This window comes from Metarhizium acridum, assembly GCF_019434415.1.
Source record: "Metarhizium acridum strain ARSEF 324 chromosome Unknown scaffold_587, whole genome shotgun sequence".
In the NCBI taxonomy this organism is placed as follows: domain Eukaryota; kingdom Fungi; phylum Ascomycota; class Sordariomycetes; order Hypocreales; family Clavicipitaceae; genus Metarhizium; species Metarhizium acridum.
The window spans coordinates 1,394,424-1,411,389 of NW_027094049.1; the positions used below are offsets into that span (position 1 = coordinate 1,394,424).

The 16,966-nt window shown below is 53.6% G+C and overlaps 6 protein-coding genes across 7 annotated transcripts; 1 reads left to right on the forward strand and 5 right to left on the reverse strand.

Moving 5' to 3' along the window:
* Positions 1–1,341: 1,341 nt before the first annotated feature.
* On the reverse strand, positions 1,342–1,659 carry J3458_022163 (uncharacterized protein; the record flags this gene model as incomplete). Its single annotated transcript, XM_066122966.1, has 1 exon — positions 1,342–1,659. One exon carries the CDS (start codon positions 1,657–1,659, stop codon positions 1,342–1,344), a length of 318 nt encoding a protein of 105 aa, XP_065972188.1.
* Positions 1,660–2,973: 1,314 nt separating this feature from the next.
* On the reverse strand, positions 2,974–3,863 carry J3458_022164 (uncharacterized protein; the record flags this gene model as incomplete). The annotated part of the gene is made up of 2 exons (XM_007811061.2): positions 2,974–2,998; positions 3,055–3,863. The coding sequence occupies 2 exons, from the start codon at positions 3,861–3,863 to the stop codon at positions 2,974–2,976; spliced, it is 834 nt and encodes a 277-aa protein (XP_007809252.2).
* An 829-nt stretch (positions 3,864–4,692) lies between these two features.
* Positions 4,693–6,677, reverse strand: J3458_022165 (uncharacterized protein; the record flags this gene model as incomplete). The annotated part of the gene is made up of 2 exons (XM_007811060.2): positions 4,693–5,363; positions 5,429–6,677. 2 exons carry the CDS (start codon positions 6,675–6,677, stop codon positions 4,693–4,695), a joined length of 1,920 nt encoding a protein of 639 aa, XP_007809251.2.
* Positions 6,678–7,142: 465 nt separating this feature from the next.
* Positions 7,143–10,797, forward strand: YSH1_3 (endoribonuclease ysh1). Of its 2 annotated transcripts, XM_007811059.2 has the most exons (4): positions 7,143–7,483; positions 7,551–7,648; positions 7,955–9,086; positions 9,176–10,797. In XM_007811059.2, exons 1-4 carry the CDS (start codon positions 7,325–7,327, stop codon positions 10,274–10,276), a joined length of 2,490 nt encoding a protein of 829 aa, XP_007809250.2. In that variant the 5' UTR covers positions 7,143–7,324; the 3' UTR covers positions 10,277–10,797. The 2 variants fall into 2 exon arrangements, with proteins under 2 accessions (XP_007809250.2, XP_065972189.1); XM_066122967.1 differs by having other exon boundaries at positions 7,551–9,086.
* On the reverse strand, positions 10,767–13,538 carry VPH1_2 (H(+)-transporting V0 sector ATPase subunit a). Its single transcript, XM_066122968.1, has 3 exons — positions 13,360–13,538; positions 13,180–13,258; positions 10,767–13,121 (listed from the first exon to the last, which is right to left on the reverse strand). The coding sequence occupies exons 1-3, from the start codon at positions 13,486–13,488 to the stop codon at positions 11,044–11,046; spliced, it is 2,286 nt and encodes a 761-aa protein (XP_065972190.1). The 5' UTR covers positions 13,489–13,538; the 3' UTR covers positions 10,767–11,043.
* A 193-nt stretch (positions 13,539–13,731) lies between these two features.
* Positions 13,732–16,506, reverse strand: J3458_022168 (uncharacterized protein). Its single transcript, XM_007811057.2, has one exon. It carries the CDS (start codon positions 16,128–16,130, stop codon positions 14,298–14,300), a length of 1,833 nt encoding a protein of 610 aa, XP_007809248.2. The 5' UTR covers positions 16,131–16,506; the 3' UTR covers positions 13,732–14,297.
* Between the last annotated feature and the right edge of the window lie 460 nt (positions 16,507–16,966).

The following is a 16,966-nucleotide window of genomic DNA, read 5'->3' on the forward strand; positions in this document are numbered from 1 at the left end:
ATAAATCCTGGTATCCGGCTGTTGATGAATATTCAATTCAACGGTTTGATACAAGCATCTGGCCCACTGACTCTGGGTTGTGGACTCGTTTTTCACGATATGGTCATGTTTATTCTTCACCTCCGAGGCTTCTAATTCGTCTAGCCTTTGGTACCATACTTGCGCACATCTACTTTAATCTTGGGGATTTTCTTTTTTTGTCAGTCGACTTGTACACAACACGGCTCGGAGCCACATCTTGCTTATCAGCAGCGAGAACACCAAAAGCTTTGCACGGAACCTTGTTTTATTTTGCGGCAACATGTTTAGCACATGCATGGGGAAAAATCACTTTTCGAGTTTTTGATTCCGAGATACGGCTCGGTACACGGCGTTCAAAACTATAGACTGGGATACTACTGGGATTTGATTTTGCCTCTGTTTTTCAATCCCCCCCCCCCCCCCCCCCCGTTTTTGCTTTTGGCGAGAGCGAGTATCTTTTCTCGTCATATCTCCAGTTTGCCAGGTTTTGAGACAACCACCGCGTCTTCCAGGGGGTATCCACTCCATTGGAATGAAGATCTGAACATGTCTTGACATGTCTTGGATGGCGACCTTTTTTGATGGTACAGCGAGAGATATGGCGGGACAAGAACCACCACCCTCGGCTAGGTGCTACGGGACGAGGTCAAAGGCTCATATTGGGCCACTAGCAGGTTGGGAACACGGTTTGGGGACAATCATCGTTATAGACTTTGGGGACTCTGCTCTGCTTTCCTTTTTTTTTTTTTTTCCTTGGGGATTCTCCTTCTGCCGGCTGTGTACAGATTCATTTTTCTGCGTGTTTCGGCCTTTCTTTTCTTAATTTGTTTCAATCCTCCTTCCTATTTTATCTTCTGGTTTGCGACACCTCACGGCGATAGCAAATCGGGTCGAACAAAGCGTCCACAAATGGGCCGCTCACATGTCGTTACCATGTACCATTACCTTGTACAAGACCACCAGCACACACCAACGGCGAGTCTGAAGAGGGCCATCTATGAACGGCTCTCGGCAGGACTGGGGACATACGGATGGATGATACCCCCCCTTTTTTCTTTTCTTTTTTTCTTCACACAACACCTGTATAGTACTTTTTGCGACAAGAGACAGCTTGTATCATTTAGAAATGTACAGCACAACGGGACGCGGACTAGATGAGAGCTGTTTTCGCCCACCGTGCCCTTTCTGGTCTATTAGAATAGAAGAAATTGACGAAGCTCGCGCTTCTGGGTTCTGAAACATGTATTTCATTGTACCTACTTGATTGAGTAAAGCATGGCGCATATGCTGGGAGGTCTCGCCCAAACGACTGGGACAGGTTCAGCCAGGACCGTTGTCGAATGCAGGTCTCAACCACCAAGGGTCCAGAGAGATGGCGGGTAAGACTGGTCCGATCGCACGCCCACAGCAAAACAAAAAAGAAAGCAGATAAACACCCCCCATGCCTCTCTGTCTGTCTTCATGTCTGCTCCCCCCTTTTTTTCGGCCGAGACATTCAGCGGTACCAAGTTGTTGGGAAACCCAGTGGCTGGCTGGGGCCGTCTGAACCGTTTGCGAGAAAAGAGACAACAAGTGAGGCCGGGTCTTGGGATCTCTCTCTTTTTTTTTTCTCCCCTTGCCCTTTTCCCCGCGTTTCATTTCGCCTCATTCCAAGGAATGTCCATGTATGTCACTTGTGGGGGATTTTTTTGTTTTTGCCACGCAAAGCAAAAAAAAAAAAAAAAAAAAAAAAAGGCGAAAACCAACAGTAGGCGTGTGTGATGAATTACAGACGGGACGGGGCGTGTGTCCAAGGAACGAACGGCTTTTTGGCGATTTGCAACAACCCCGTCCGGGGAAAAAGGACGTACAGTGAGCCCAAAAGAAACGATCGGGTGGACGGTGCTTGCAGATTTGGGGAAAGCGGCGTGAAAAGCAAAAAAAGCAGTGTCTGATGCGTGGCGCATTGCAGGAGGGTGTGGTCACGGGCCGGTTGGAGCCTCTCGCTGCGGGAGGGCGATGAGACACCCCCCTCTTTCGCTCTCCTTGAAAAGCAAGTAGGAGAAAAAGCTGCACGGTATATTTTTGCACGGGGGAACAATGGGAGAGGATGGGCTTCTTTGGGTGCGACCCGGTTGGCTGGTTGGGAAGCCAGAGAGTCGGGTCTGCGGTTTCTGTTTGGGATTGATGGAGAGGAGGGCAAGGGAGGTGTGGGTGCTTTTTTTTTCTTCTTTTCTTTTTGGTTTTTCGTCTTCTTTGCTCAGAGGCAAGTTGTCGGGGCCAGCTGAGGTGCTGTCGTGTCTACGAGACGGCATGGAAAGTGACAAGTGACTGGGGACGAGGTGTTTTTGGTGGTTTGCTTCCGGGCATGGAGGCGATTCATGCGAGGACCGGAGCAGCCGTGTTAGTCGACAGGTCAGAATTGTTGGTGTTTCGTTTGGATAGCGGGGTTGCTGTGCTCACGAGTAGAGAGCCAGAACTGTTTTTCCTGGGCTACGGAGTAGACGGATGTCAAGTTGAACTATTGCATGTCGGCAGGGTGGTTGTGGTTGCGTGTCCCATGGTCGTCCCCATGCCCTGCCTGGCTGGATACATATTTTGGACAAGCGGCCCAACAACGGTTGGTCGTGTCCCTGATACGCAGCAACGACGGAATAACTAAGGCTCTTCGTCTGGTGGCATCTGTGCGTGGTGGGCGAGGATGGTGTTGGGCGGTGCGGGCTTAGCGGACCGCCGTAGCCGTCATTACCGCGTGTTGGTCGCGTTGCCCGAGTTTTACTAGCATCGTGACATTTTATTCACTTACTGTGCGGTTGGGTCGACGTCCTGTATGCCCCATACATGACTGCTCGGGCAGAACCAGCATTCACGAGAAAAGGTTGGCAGCGCGGCAACAGACGCTAGGGATCGTCATCACAGCCAGAGAAAAGGCAAGAAGCATGTCTTCATCATCCGTAGCTATACCCAAAAGACTCACAGCTCCGGATATACATCATCCCTGCCAGCCAACGATTTAGCAACTCTTCAACACGCGTCATGATGGTCAAGACTCACCTCCTCTTCAGCGGCATCTCCCGCCGAACCGTCTCCCAAAGCGCCAGATCCAAATCCACAAAGCCAATCTCCTCGACGGCGCCGTCCTCGGCCTCGCCCTCGTCGTTCCGGGTCCCTCCCAGTCTTAGCCTGACCTCCCCCCACGGGTCAACGACCAAACTGCGTCCGTAGCTGGCCCTCTTGTCGTTGTGTCTCCCAACCTGGGCCGCGGCCACAACCCAACTCTGCGCCTCGATGGCCCTGCCGCGCAGCAGCGCCTCCCAGTGTGCCCGTCCCGTGCGCAGCGTAAAGGCGCTGGGATACGTGAGGACCTGCGCCGGCCGCCGGGACCACGGGCTCCCGGGCCCCGGCTGCGCCAGGGCGAGGGCCGGCTCGGCGAATCGCACATCAAAGCAGATGAGGCTGCCGATGCGGCCCACGGGCGAGTCAAACGGGGCCGTGAGGCTGGATCCTGGCTGCACCGAGTCGCTTTCCCTGAGGTTGGCGTAGTCAAAGACGTGGAGCTTGTCGTACGACGCCGCGTCGACCACGTCCCCCGCGGGCGAGATGTAGAGGGCGCGGTTGAGCAGCTTGGACGTGGGCCGCCCCGGGAGCGGTTCGTGGACGCCGACGTGGACGGCCACCGAGTGCGACTTGGCGGCGGCGCAGAGGCCCTGGACAAACGGAGACGTGGACTGCGGTTGCGCGAGGGCGAGGGACTCTTGTGCATTGTGCGCCAGGTAGTCTGATGCCTCGGGGAGGAAGAGGACCTGGCGAGGTGGTGAGTGACTGCGTGGTTGTTGTACGCCAACACCCAAGAGGCGACACATCCGTCGTCATTGTCTTTTCTCCTCGAGACAATCCGCCCTGCCCATGTCTCACCCAAGAAGCGCAGCATCTGTACGGAGCGCAGCATCGACACTGGCTTATCAATCTTGGCACGACCGTCTCACTCCCACCCTGCCGTCTTTGTCCGTCCCTTGGACGTACGTACCTTTGCTCCGCCGACGGCTGCTTTGGAAACCAGTCTCACACACTGGTCGAGATTGGCTTTCACCGACGCCGTGGAACAGATCTGCCCGACTGCCTGGGATCTGGTTAGACAGAGACAGCACAAGGGGGTGTGTAGCATCAACAAACTGCAATCGCCATGGTGAACTTGGGCTTTGCGTCGTGGTCGCTGCGCAAGCCGAGGTGACCTGTGGTTGATGGGTTGGTTGAGGTGAGGTCTGGTCCAAATCCGACATGCAGATCCACCATCCCACCTGATTGAGTGTCACAGCCCCAGATGCTGCCGCTTACAAAGACCATCCCCATCACTTCACCCGTGGCGCCGCAACTTCATTAATACTACGCATCTATTGCGATGCTACCGATTCTTTACCCGCAAACTAGATAACAAGATGCCGGGAAGCCCCCCAACCCAAATCAACCTTTCCTACGCCTTTTTGCATGTAAAAAACGCCGGGCTGACGAGAAAATCAACAAGACACCATAAGAGGAGGGAAAAAAAAAAAAAAAAAAAAAAAAGAGTCAAAAGTCAAAAATCGAGACAATCATACACGGCGCTGGGTATCTGTCAAAAAGCCCGGATGACCATCACAGAAAACCTCTTGCAGCCCTTTGATTCTAGCCATCCTTCCGTTCCCGTTTACTCCATCACTTCGGATTGGAGGCATCCAAGTGGATATACGCTTGTTGCAGGGCCTTGGACTCGCGTCCGTCCCTCTCCAACACCACCACCCAGTCTCGTAGTTGGATATTCTTTCCCTTTTCTTTGTCCTCTCGCCATGTGCCCAATCGGTTTCGTCCCTCTGTTGTCATGGCCAGGTTTGCCGGTGATGCCGCTCCAGGTGTGCCGTTGATTCCCTTGCCACCCCCGGCTGCTGCTTTTGTCGGCGTGCTCGTGCCGCTTCCTCCACGACCTACGTTCATCCAGTCGTATGTCTTGGCTCCCTTCTTCTTGCCAAACAGACTGCTCTTGCCGCCCAGCCCTGCAAACATGCTGCTGGTCAAGTTTTGGTTTGCGTGACTGTTTGCCTCTGCTGCTTTGAGTGCTTGGTTCTTCTTCATCTCCTTCTTCGTCATTGGCTTGTCTGACTCGGGCGCCACCGATCCTGGTGTTCCGGGTGCCATACTACCAGACCGTGATGGAGTAGCGGCGTCTCCCGGCCCGTCCTTGCGTTTTTGCCGTCGGCGTAAACGGGCTTCTTCCCACTCGCGTTCTTGTCTTGCCAGCTCTCTCATCGTCAACGTCATAAACGACGATATCTTGGCCAATTTCTTTGACGACTTGGCGCCATCTCCCAACCCAGCTTCGTCGGCGGAGCCTGTCATAAATCAGTCGCGAGCACAATACAAAGAAAACAAACAAAGGGACTACACGAAATCTCACGTTTTAGGGGTGCAGTGTCGGACGAAACTGCAACAACACCATCCTCGCCCTCTTCTGTCGCTGATCCAACCTCTGCTGCCGCACCTAGAGGTTCTGCATTCATAGGCGCCGCCGCGGCAGCCCATTCCTCGGGAATTTCTCCATGTGACGTCTTCTGCCTATTTGCGGCAACGACGCCCGCGTCTTCAACCATCTCGCGTAGCCGTTGCTTTGTGGCAATAGACATCAATGCCAGCTGATCCACGAGATACGAGTCGTGAGGGATGTAAGATCCAGTAGTATGTATCATTGTCGAATCGGGACCGGGTTCGACCTTGACTGTGACTGTGGGGGCCGGGAACTGTTCAGGCAGGCGCATCTTACCCATTGTTTGTGCGTTGTTCTTCATGTCTAGATTGAGACTGATGTGGTTGTCTTTTGCAATCTTTTCCGCCCTGCGATGAAGAATGGCAACCAAGAGGAAAGGGTCGTTAATCTCTTGCGTTCGCTGAACGGCCAGCCGCATGGATGCGTCGGCCCAAGCTTGCTCAGCCGCCTTTGCAGCGAGCTGCATCTGGTCTTGCTCCGACGTAGTTTCGGGCGGTTGGTTTGCCGGACCAGCCCCGTAGAATGAAGATTTACCTCCGGCCGGATGTTGAGCAAACCCGGTCCTGGCTTCCGAATTTGCATCCATAGCATTAGAGTACAGCTCAGACATGTACTGCTCCTCTGCCCTCAAATCGATACCAGTACCCGCCAGCGAATCCGTGACATCATACTCGTAGTCCTTGGTCGGTCTCTCGGCCGGTCGTTGGGGAGGCCCCATGACATTGGGCAGTGGCGCCGGCGATGCCATTGCTTGCGGCATCGGCGCCATCGCCGCGTTTGTGTACTGGGGAATCGGTATCGGCGGAGGTGGAGGCTGTGGTGTATTCAAGGGAGGCGTGCTGGCGCCCGCACGCGCATCAGGAAGGTTCAAGCCCGGTGCAGTGTGGCCGTTTGTATACGGAGTGTTGTACCCAGAAGACATGGGTGTTGATTGCGGAAATGTCGGCGACGCAGCATTCAGAGGCGGACTTCCTGCAGCGCCCGGACTGGCAGCATAAGGCGTAACGGCGTACGGAGAGCCTGGCTGCGAAGCTGGGCCACCATCGGTTCTGACTCTCTTGTTCGGTGGCAACGCGAAACCCGGCTGTGAGCCGGCTGGTGAAGGACTGTGTTGCGGGGGTGAAAAGGCCCGCGGCGGGACCTGCGACTGAGGTTGAGCCATGGTGAGTAATCAGCCGCCGAGCCTTGAGGCACGGCGACAGAGGCAGGCGGCGAAGACACGGCCCTGCAAGGCGAGGGTGTTGATGCTCTCAGCAGGCACGGAAGCCTGCCACAACAGACGTGGATCCTCCCATCCGACGCGCAGAACCCGCCAGGCGCTCCAGAGCGGTGTATCAATCGTTTCTCGGTGAAAATAACAATTCTTGAGAGCTGGCGCGATGTTGCGCGCGGAGGCGAGATCGGCAGGGTCGTGGGAGCGAGTTTATCGGTTGCGGTGCTGGCCAGAGTCGAGAGAAGGCAGCTTCAACGAGAGATCGGGGGCTGCGTAAATTTAAAGTCACGTGATGCCGCCTCCTGCGTTTCCGCGTCCCACGCCTTCTCGGCTCCAGAGGCTGCGAGCGCGTTTGTCATGGCCGATGTTTTTCCGGACCCATCAACCTTCAACACCACCAAGCTCATAGCCTCTGCCTTGCGCTTCCGTCATATTGACATTGTTGGTGTCATGAAAGACGCTGCGTGCGTAGCAGCTCCGTCGAATTATGCGGATGTGATATTCGTACTTGTGCGCTAGTAATTGTTTAGGAAGAGACCCGCCGTCGCCCATGTGAAAACGACCGCAGACTCAACCCTCGCCCGCCCGTCGCTACCATGGCTTCAAAACGAAAAGCGTCGGCAATGAATGCGGCTGCGGCTGCGGCCGAAGAGCCCGTTGACCCTTCCGACGAACTCATGTTTCTCTGTCTAGGTGGCGGCAACGAAGTCGGTCGATCATGCCATATTATTCAGTACAAGGGCAAAACCGTCATGGTAAATAGCTTTCTGTCGCATTGCCGCATCACGAGCCTCTCGGAGCTGACCTCTTTTTCTCCTACAGCTCGATGCCGGGCAACACCCTGCGTACGATGGCCTCGCCGCTCTCCCATTCTACGACGATTTTGATCTTAGCACCGTAGATGTACTTCTCATTAGCCAGTAAGTTCTCACACCCTTGACACCCGCCAATGCGGTTTTGGCCATGACCAGACACAAGCTTGGTATTCAAATGCAATGGGCGGACATGTTGCATTCTATTTTTTTTTCTTTTTCTTTCAATCAAGAAAAATTGTACCTGTCATGATACCATACGCCTGTGTACCGTATAAAATGAATACATTATGCCATTCTACCCTCTGCCTCTGTTTGCTCCCTGCTCGTGATCATCCCCATCGTTTGCCAAGCTCGAAGCACCGCCGGCACTCAATAGAACTTGTTCACAAGCTAATGACACGCTCGCAACAGTTTCCACGTCGACCATGCTGCCTCATTACCTTATGTCCTCGCCAAGACTAATTTCCGCGGCCGTGTCTTCATGACGCATCCGACCAAAGCTATCTACAAATGGCTTATCCAAGACAGCGTCCGAGTCGGCAACACGTCTTCGAATTCCACAACGCAGCCGGTATACACGGAGCAAGATCACTTGAATACATTTTCTCAAATAGAAGCCATTGACTACCACACCACTCACACCATCTCCTCCATCCGAATCACTCCATACCCTGCCGGCCATGTGTTGGGGGCGGCCATGTTCCTCATCGAGATTGCTGGGCTCAACATCTTCTTTACCGGAGACTACTCCCGCGAGCAAGATCGGCACTTGGTCTCTGCTGAAGTACCCAAGGACGTCAAAATTGACGTGCTCATTACAGAATCGACGTACGGCATCGCCTCCCACGTTCCCCGGCTTGAGCGCGAGCAAGCCCTGATGAAGTCCATCACCGGCATTCTCAACAGAGGCGGTCGCGCATTACTACCCGTCTTTGCCCTTGGGAGAGCACAAGAACTCCTCCTCATCTTGGACGAATACTGGGGAAAGCACCCCGAGTTCCAAAAATACCCCATCTACTATGCGAGTAATCTCGCCAGGAAATGCATGGTTGTCTATCAAACATATGTCGGCGCCATGAACGATAACATCAAGCGCCTTTTCCGAGAGCGCATGGCCGAAGCCGAAGCCAGCGGAGATGGTGCTGGCCAAGGAGGACCGTGGGATTTCAAGTACATCCGGTCGCTCAAGAACCTGGACCGCTTTGACGACGTCGGCGGCTGCGTTATGCTCGCCAGTCCGGGTATGCTTCAGAGCGGTGTTAGCAGAGAGCTGTTTGAAAGGTGGGCGCCCAACGAGAAAAATGGCGTCATCATCACAGGTTACAGCGTCGAGGGCACAATGGCCCGGCAAATCATGCAGGAACCGGACCAAATCCCAGCAGTCATGTCTCGTAACCTCGCCGCAGGACGAAGAGCGCCGGGCGGAGAGTCGGAGAGGGTTCTCATCCCCCGACGATGCAGCGTTGCAGAATACTCGTTTGCTGCACACGTTGATGGTGTCGAGAACCGAGAGTTCATCGAGGAAGTGGCTGCACCAGTCGTCGTATGTTTTCCCCTCCCATCTTGTCCCGTCCCGCTGCATACAGGCACAGCTCTCCCCAATACTAACGAGAGAAAAAAACAAACTCATAGATCCTCGTCCATGGCGAACAACACAACATGATGCGTCTCAAATCCAAACTTCTCTCCCTCAACGCCTCCAAAACCACCAAGGTAAAAGTCTACTCGCCTCGCAACTGCGAAGAACTGCGCATCCCCTTCAAGGGCGATAAGATGGCCAAGGTCGTCGGCAAACTCGCTTCGATCCCGCCCCCCCAAGACGTCAACGTCGACAGCGCCTCCGCGCCCCTCGTAACAGGAGTCCTTGTCCAAAACGACTTCAAACTCTCCCTCATGGCGCCCGAGGACCTCCGTGAATACGCGGGCCTCAACACAACCACCATTACCTGCAAACAGCGCCTCACCCTTAGCGCCGCCGGCATCGACCTCATCAAGTGGGCGCTAGAGGGCACGTTCGGCACCGTCGAAGAACTGCCCGAAATGCGACGCGCCCAGACGGCCAACGGCAACGGCGTTAAGAACGGCACGACCCCAGGAGCAGTCCAAGACGAAGACGAGGAGGAGTACAAGCCCGAAGAACCGGCGGATGAAGAAGTCGCCGCCCTGGTGGCGGCATACCTCGTCATGGGCTGCGTGACAGTCCGGTACCGCAACAACGGCGAGGTCGAGCTCGAATGGGAGGGCAACATGCTCAACGACGGCATCGCCGACTCCGTCATGGCCGTCCTGTTTAGCGTCGAATCCTCCCCCGCCGCCGTCAAGCGCTCGTCAAAACAGCACGCCCACGAACTCGTCGCCAACGGGACAAACCCTCACGCCCACCCCTCGGCGGAAGATCGCCTCGAGCGGCTATTCTGGTTCCTCGAGGCCCAGTTCGGCGCGGACAACGTATCGCCCGTCGAATCACCCCGCCTCCCCGAATCGGAATCCCAGGATGAGTCCATGGACGTAGACGGCGCGAGCACAGACGTGGAAGAGCGTAAAAAGAAGGAACTCGAGCGCTTGCACAAGATTGGCATTCCCGTGCCCGGCGTGTCGATCAAGGTGGACAAGATGCTGGCGACAGTGTGGCTGGAAGATCTGGAGGTGGAGTGTACGAATAAGGTGTTTGCAGACAGAGTGAGAGCCGTGGTGGAACGGGGCGTGGAAGTCTCGGCGCCGCTCTGGGGATAAATCTTTTTTTTTCTTCTTACAAGGCGCCATGGGAATATGTATAAGACCAAATGGTAGGTCGAGTAGAAATATCCAAGTGACAAAGTGCCTTTTCCCCCCCCCTCTCTCTGCAGTGAATCGACACCGCGGCAATAGTCCATGGTTGGATAATGACGCCGGGACCTGAGCAAGGACTGACAAGGTGGAGGTTGCGGCCTGATGATACCGGAATTGCGTATTATCATGACCATGATCATTGGAAACTTCAATAATAATCTAGGGTGTATTTCTTGTTATACAGGGCTACCTAGGTCTACAAAGTAAAAAAGGAAAGAAAAAAAAAAAAAGCGAGGAGCAAGAATGCTACCCTCATCCCAAGAACTCTTTCAGTTCCTCCGTCTCTTCCAACAGCGTATTGAATGAAAACGGCGCAAACGGCCATCCTGCAAACTCGGCAAACTTGGAGAAGGACTCGACCCATGCCAATCGGAGAGAGTGCAACATGGCACTGGTGCCTTCCATGCAGACCAAAATAGCAATGGCTACCGATTTTGTTAGTGGCGCGTCCTAATGTACAGGATCTAGAAGAAGGCTTACTGAGGAAGAACCAGAGGTAGAAACCGGCAACAATCATAACCACACCAAGGACGCCAGGAGTCTTGAGGGTGGGACCGAGTGTCATGTCCCAGAGCACAATGCTGAGCTGCTGGTGAGCGAGTGACAGGGCCCATAGACGGAGGTATGAGGCGGTGTGAGAAACACAGTTTAAGCAAAATTCTACACACCAGTCAGTCAGTTTTAAAAAAGTATACTGTGTATACACCAGAGCCCAACATACCAATAGTGTGGATAACTTGATGAATCATGACTTCACCAAATTCAAACTCCTCGTGCTCTTCGTTAATGTTCTGCGAGATCATAGCAACGCCTTCGCCATCGTCGTCAAAGCTATTGCCGTGGCCGTTGACCAGACCTTCGTTCTCATCATCGCCATCCAATGCACTAACACGGGACGTCTCGCCAATACCGCGATAGCCCTTGGCGCCAGCCCTGTTGTGCTCCCAACGGAGGTAGAATGGCTTGAGGAAGAGAAGAATAGGGACCTGAGCGAAGGCAAGGAGGAGGAGAATGACCTGAACAGTGGCTTGACCTTTGTAGAGTGGAACGTCCAATTTTCCGGGCTGGAGGAACATGTAGATAAGCATGTTCAAGAGGCCGGGCGGCTGCCCTCCAATGGTCGGGTCGGCGTTCTTCCAATCGACGGTCCACTTGTAAATGATGCACACAACCAGATAACCAAAGATGGACTGGAAGAAAATCATGCCGGGGATAAAATTGCCCCAGATGTCGATGGGCCTTTTGAAATGTTTGGCATTGATGTAGGAGAAACAGAGCGAGTAAGTCATGTGAGCCCAGCCAAGAATAATACTCATCTTCATTTTGTAACTGTTGCTGAATAGAAGAGTGTTCTCTGACCCATGCCAAGCCCAGTCGAGACCAAAGGGATATCGGTAGCCGTGGCCGTTTAGCTTCGCTTCAATAGTCTGGCCAGGTTGCCAGCCATCGGGTTTCTCGAACTCCCAAGCGCTGGGGAAGAGGGTCATGGACTTGGAAAAGACGTCGTTGTAGATCAGACCGGTGAAGATTGAGAACACGGCCATGACCAACGCAATGTATCGGCCGTAAAAGACCATGGCAAAGAGCTCAAACGTCACCTTTTCAAGCGACTTTTCCCAGTAAATCATGGCGAGAGCAGCTGACAACATGATCATGGCGTGGCCAAAATCACCAAACATGACGGCAAAGAGAAAAGGAAATGTAACAAAGACCGGCATGGCCGGGTTGACTTCCTGATAAGTGGCAGTACCATAGGCGTTGACAATGGTCTGGAATCCCTCGGTAAACTTGTTGGTCTTCAGATAGGTTGGAGGTGTCTTGTTTGTCCGAATCTCATTGATGATGGAGGGAACCGAGAGGCCAGCTCTGTTGGTGACATCCTGAAGAGTCGATCGAATCAAGGGCATGTCATTGGTGGGACACCAAGCTTCAGCAATCAAGGTTCGGCGGGCACGGTCGTAGGAAAACAGGTTCAGAGTACTGTAGACCGCCTTCTCCTTCGCAATGAGAACCATCCACGCAGAAAGAGACTGAGAGATCTGGTTCAACTCGGCTTCCAGCGTGGCCTGGGTGTTTCGGAGGACGTTCTGGACATCCTGCAATCGGTTGTTAACTTCGTGGATTTGGTCGCGTCGAAGATCGCTGTTCTCGTCGACGCTGTAGACCTCAGCGCCCATAGATTCGGAGATCTTTCGAATCTTGGCCAGAATCTCCTTGCCATGGGCGAAGATGACAAAGACATTCTTGTTGATAGATTCGTTGTTGGTAGGGTCGATGAGTGGCTCAGGGATCTCGGACTGGTTCATGTACAAGTTACCACGAAGTGTTCGCCACAGAATACGCTCAAAGGCCGCAACACGCTCTCTAGTAATGACGCCAGCCACGAATCCAATGTTCATGCCGGAAAACGATCGCTCAACCTCGGGGGCACTGTGGTGCTGCTCAATGTCCTGGAGAAGCGGAGCATCGTCGTTGTCCATTGAAGCGCGGATCTCCTCGACGTTGCCGTGGGCGCGGTCAAAGAAGCTCCCAGCCTCTCGCAAAACCCACCTCCATTCGGTGAGGTCGCCTTCTCGCCTTTTCAGAGTCTCGTAGCTGTCGTTCAAAGCAAAAATTCGTTGTTCAAGCTTCTGGCTTCGCTCTGCGAGTTCGTCAATTTCAGACGTGGACGGAGGGGCGAGTCTATCCGTGTCCAAATCAAGCTTGCGGAGAGAAATCCCGGCTTTCTCCATCTGGGCATGAAAATATCCTATGTCTCGTTAGAAACTTGCGTCCGACTGATGGGTTTTAGTCTCACGATGACGTACGCAGCTGTCGCTCCACATTGTCAAGGCGTCGGATCTCTTGCGTAAAGGTTCGCTGGAAGGCGCTCACATCCTCGTTGAGCTATGTGATTTGAAGAAACGTTAGGTAATGCTCTGAGCTTTGACAGATGCTCCATCGGTGATGGCGTCGGATGGAGAGAGAGAGTGTGTGTGAAGCCTTACATCTCGGAACTGGCACAATCCAAGCTCACCAAGGGCAGTGACGACCTCCCGACCGATTTCGTTGGAGACGTACAGCTGCACCATACTCATATCCGCCGAGCGGAACGGCGTGTCCTGTTTGGGAGCCATGGCGATGACCTCAAGCACCAAAGACTCGTCGCAGGTTGTTTTGAAGCCTGTGGTCTTGTCTATTTAGGTGATGTCCGTTATGGCACGGGAAGCTGGCCTCCGCGGGTCAGTCGTTGTTCCGATTGCAGTCACGTGCAGCCGGTGGCGCCGGGACGGCACTGCAACGCAGGTACCGAGTTCCAGAGGGGAAATTGAGTTATGAATCAAATCACAGTGCGATGAGGCGAACTTAAAAAAAAAGGCGGCAAATTAACGTGAATGCTTTAAGTTAAACTCTAACTGTTACTTGAGTTAAGTGCGGTGGTTATGCAGGCGTGAACCATGGCTGACGGAGGCAAACTTTTGTCATTCTCCTGAACTGTGACGAACGCCAGGGCAAGATACACGCACTCCTACTTGTCACTGCCCAAGTTTCCCCCGTCTTCTTTTCTTTTCACTTTTCTTTGTTGCCCCCTTTTTTCCTTTCTTTTCAAAGCATTAATGCGAAATATCTGTTAATCGGATATATTATTTCCCTAGCATGTTTTACTAAGCTCGAAAAACTGTTATTCCTAGAAAACACAAGAAAGCTTGTTTTCATATGCACTTTTCCTTCATGCTCGCCGGAATTAGTAGAAACAAATTGGTATCGAGTCCCAGTACGCGTTTTGTTCATCGATGGGTATGCCGTTTTCCATGCCTTTAAACAATCCCTAAAGCGCCAAACGTACAAAATTCCAAGTTGAGATGCGATATGCCTCTTGCGATGCTGATGATGGTAAAGAAGAAAAATCAAAATCGTAGTTGTCGGACCGTTGCAAACGAAGCCATTAAACCCGTCGCCCAAACATAAATGAACCATACATTCCACCAACTTCTGCTATTGCGACGGGGACCTTCCTCATACCCCAGCTTTCCGCACCCATCTTCCACCATCGCCCACCGTTGTCTCTCGTAGAGCCGTCCGCATTCATGCGCACCAGCCAGTAGCGGCTACCAAACTCCTTGGCAACCCAGCCAACTCGCTGAAGGTTCTTGTTGGCCTTGGCAGCACGTTCGTAGGCCCGCTCCGCGATCTCAATAACGTGGAGCGGAGCAGAGGCAGGCGCGAGCAGGGTGCTCGCACTGCCAATAATCGTCTCAACATCGCAAATATCGAGGAATTTCAGATTATGCTGGAGCCATTCCTGACCATGGCAGAACAACTTGTGAATGTCACTCATGTCCAAACCACGACCGACGGCAAGCTCCTCCAGCGTTTGGGCAAGGCGGGTGAGTTCAGGGATGTGTGAGGCGTGCATTCTACTGCCACGCAAGCTAAGAGACTTGAGCGTCTTGGGCAATCGTGGAAGAAGACCATCGATGTCTTCCTTGCCAAGCAGCAGGTGATTAGTCGGGTCGGTAGCCAAGCTCAAGAAGACAAGAGAGTCTTTGGTGGAAGGATGAGACGTAACGAATTTGACCACACAATCAGCAGACAGCTCCTTGCACTTGGCAAGGTTTAGGTGCGTCAGTTCCGCAGTTGCAGGAATCCTCTCGAGAGCCTCGTCGGTAATGCGTGTGCCGGCTACATCCAAATGGGTCAGTTTGCTGAGTCGAGGCAGAATGGTTTCGAAGACTGTCGATGGGAGACCGAGGCACTTGTGAAAGGAAAGCCTAGTGATAGAGAGCTCATCAGGCCAAGAGTCTTCAAGAATTGCATTGAAGGAGTTTTTGAACACTGTGGATGAGCAGCCACAAAAGTCCAACGCCCGCAAGTTAGGCATGTCGAAGAACAGTTTTCGAAGGACGGGCGGTCCGAGATCAGTGTCGATGTACTCCTGGGCTAAAAACTCTTGCAGGTAAGGAGTGAGCCCAAGACACTGAGCGAGGGTATCTGTGGTGAGATTCTGCGTCTTGGCACGTTCGCTGGCGGTGGAAAATAGCATGGAAGGATTGAAGTGACTAAAGTCAAGCCGTCGAACAATGGTGGCCAGAGAAGGGTACTCGGAAATGGTGTTGAGAAATTTGCGAAAGATCCGCGAGTGAGGAATAGTGACGTGGCGATACAGTGTGGTGAGTGTGGTGGCATGAATAGATCGAGATGTGAGAAGCAATGCCATTAAATCCGTATTGCGCGTGGTCAGTCCATTGGGAGGAATTTCGACCACTAGCAAGTCAATGATGGAGGCCAGAACCTCGCTGGGAAGCCTTTCCAGGGGAGCATCACCGATGGCATAGCTACCGGTGTGATGCTTCTTGACTGGGGCGGGGGATGCAGGTGGCGACTCCCAGCTCATGCCCAGCTTGCGCAAATCGTCGAAGCTCCGGCTCGCCTTCTTGCCCTTAATGGGGATTTCCCTCCACCCTTTAAAGCTGTCTGGCGGGTACCAAAAGCCATGAAGCTTGCTATGCGGTTGAGTCAAGGGCGCCTGGAAAGAAGGCTGGGGAAGCTCAGAGATGGGAGACTCGTCGAAAACATCCTCGGGCGCCTCAATGTAGGACGAGACTTTGGATCGAGTAAAGGTCTGGGCAAGCCCATCGTCGTTTTCCCGAACAGAGGAGAAGGAAGATCGCGAAGCAGTGTCTGATGGAGAGAGAGCCCGAGCCATGCTGGATTTGACCAGTATGGACGTATCGAAGTCAAGCACACGGCGGTGCCCGGCTCCGTTGGGTACGGCCATATATTAGACTGGGAGAGCTCTGAGGGGGGGTTAGGCGGTTGTAGCGGCAAGTGGCCCCTTCTGCGGGATGATTTGCTAGAAATTATCGTCACACAGAAAGCGCAGCGTGTCGTGATCTGCAGTTGCGACTGTCGTACGGCTCGAGTCAGAGCAGGCAAAGAAACAAAATAACAAGGGCGTAAAGAGGAGCCTCTCCGCGGCTTGTGTCGGCTGACTCGCGAACTACGTCACGAGAGATTGGGTATTGAGGAGGACAGTCGACACGAGAATATTCTGTACGCTGCCGTGTCAAGTGGTCGAGACCGAAGGGAGGATCATGGAATGAGATGCCAGACGAGATGGAAATAAAATTCGGTGGCTTCCAGGTGGGTTTGAGTCAAAGGTGTTTGGGTTATAAGTCAGGAAGAGAGAGACCTTGTCTGTTAGCCTGCTCTTGGCCTGGCTCCATCTTGGCTCATCTGTCACACACCCACCAAGAAGAAGCAAGGCGCCGAGAGCTCGACGCACACGCCACAGCCCTTGTCAAGCTCCAGAACTGGAGATGTCCTCGCAGCCGATGCAGGACTCGCCTTGCCCCAAACTCTGGCATCATGGACGCTGATTCGCCCAAGACCCATGCGCAGCAGAGGTGCGCCCCGGGGGACATACGGAGCTCTGGGAGCGCATTGCGCCACTTGGGAAGCCGGTGGAACCTCCAAAGGCATTGCAGGGTCGACCTGTTGCTGGCGTGCCGTTAGCCTCAAAATTGGAGGGATTGAGTAATGAAAATAGACGACTGGGGCGCCAAAGGGTCTCTGACGGATCATGTGAGCTCTGCGAGGGCAGACGCCCGCCCG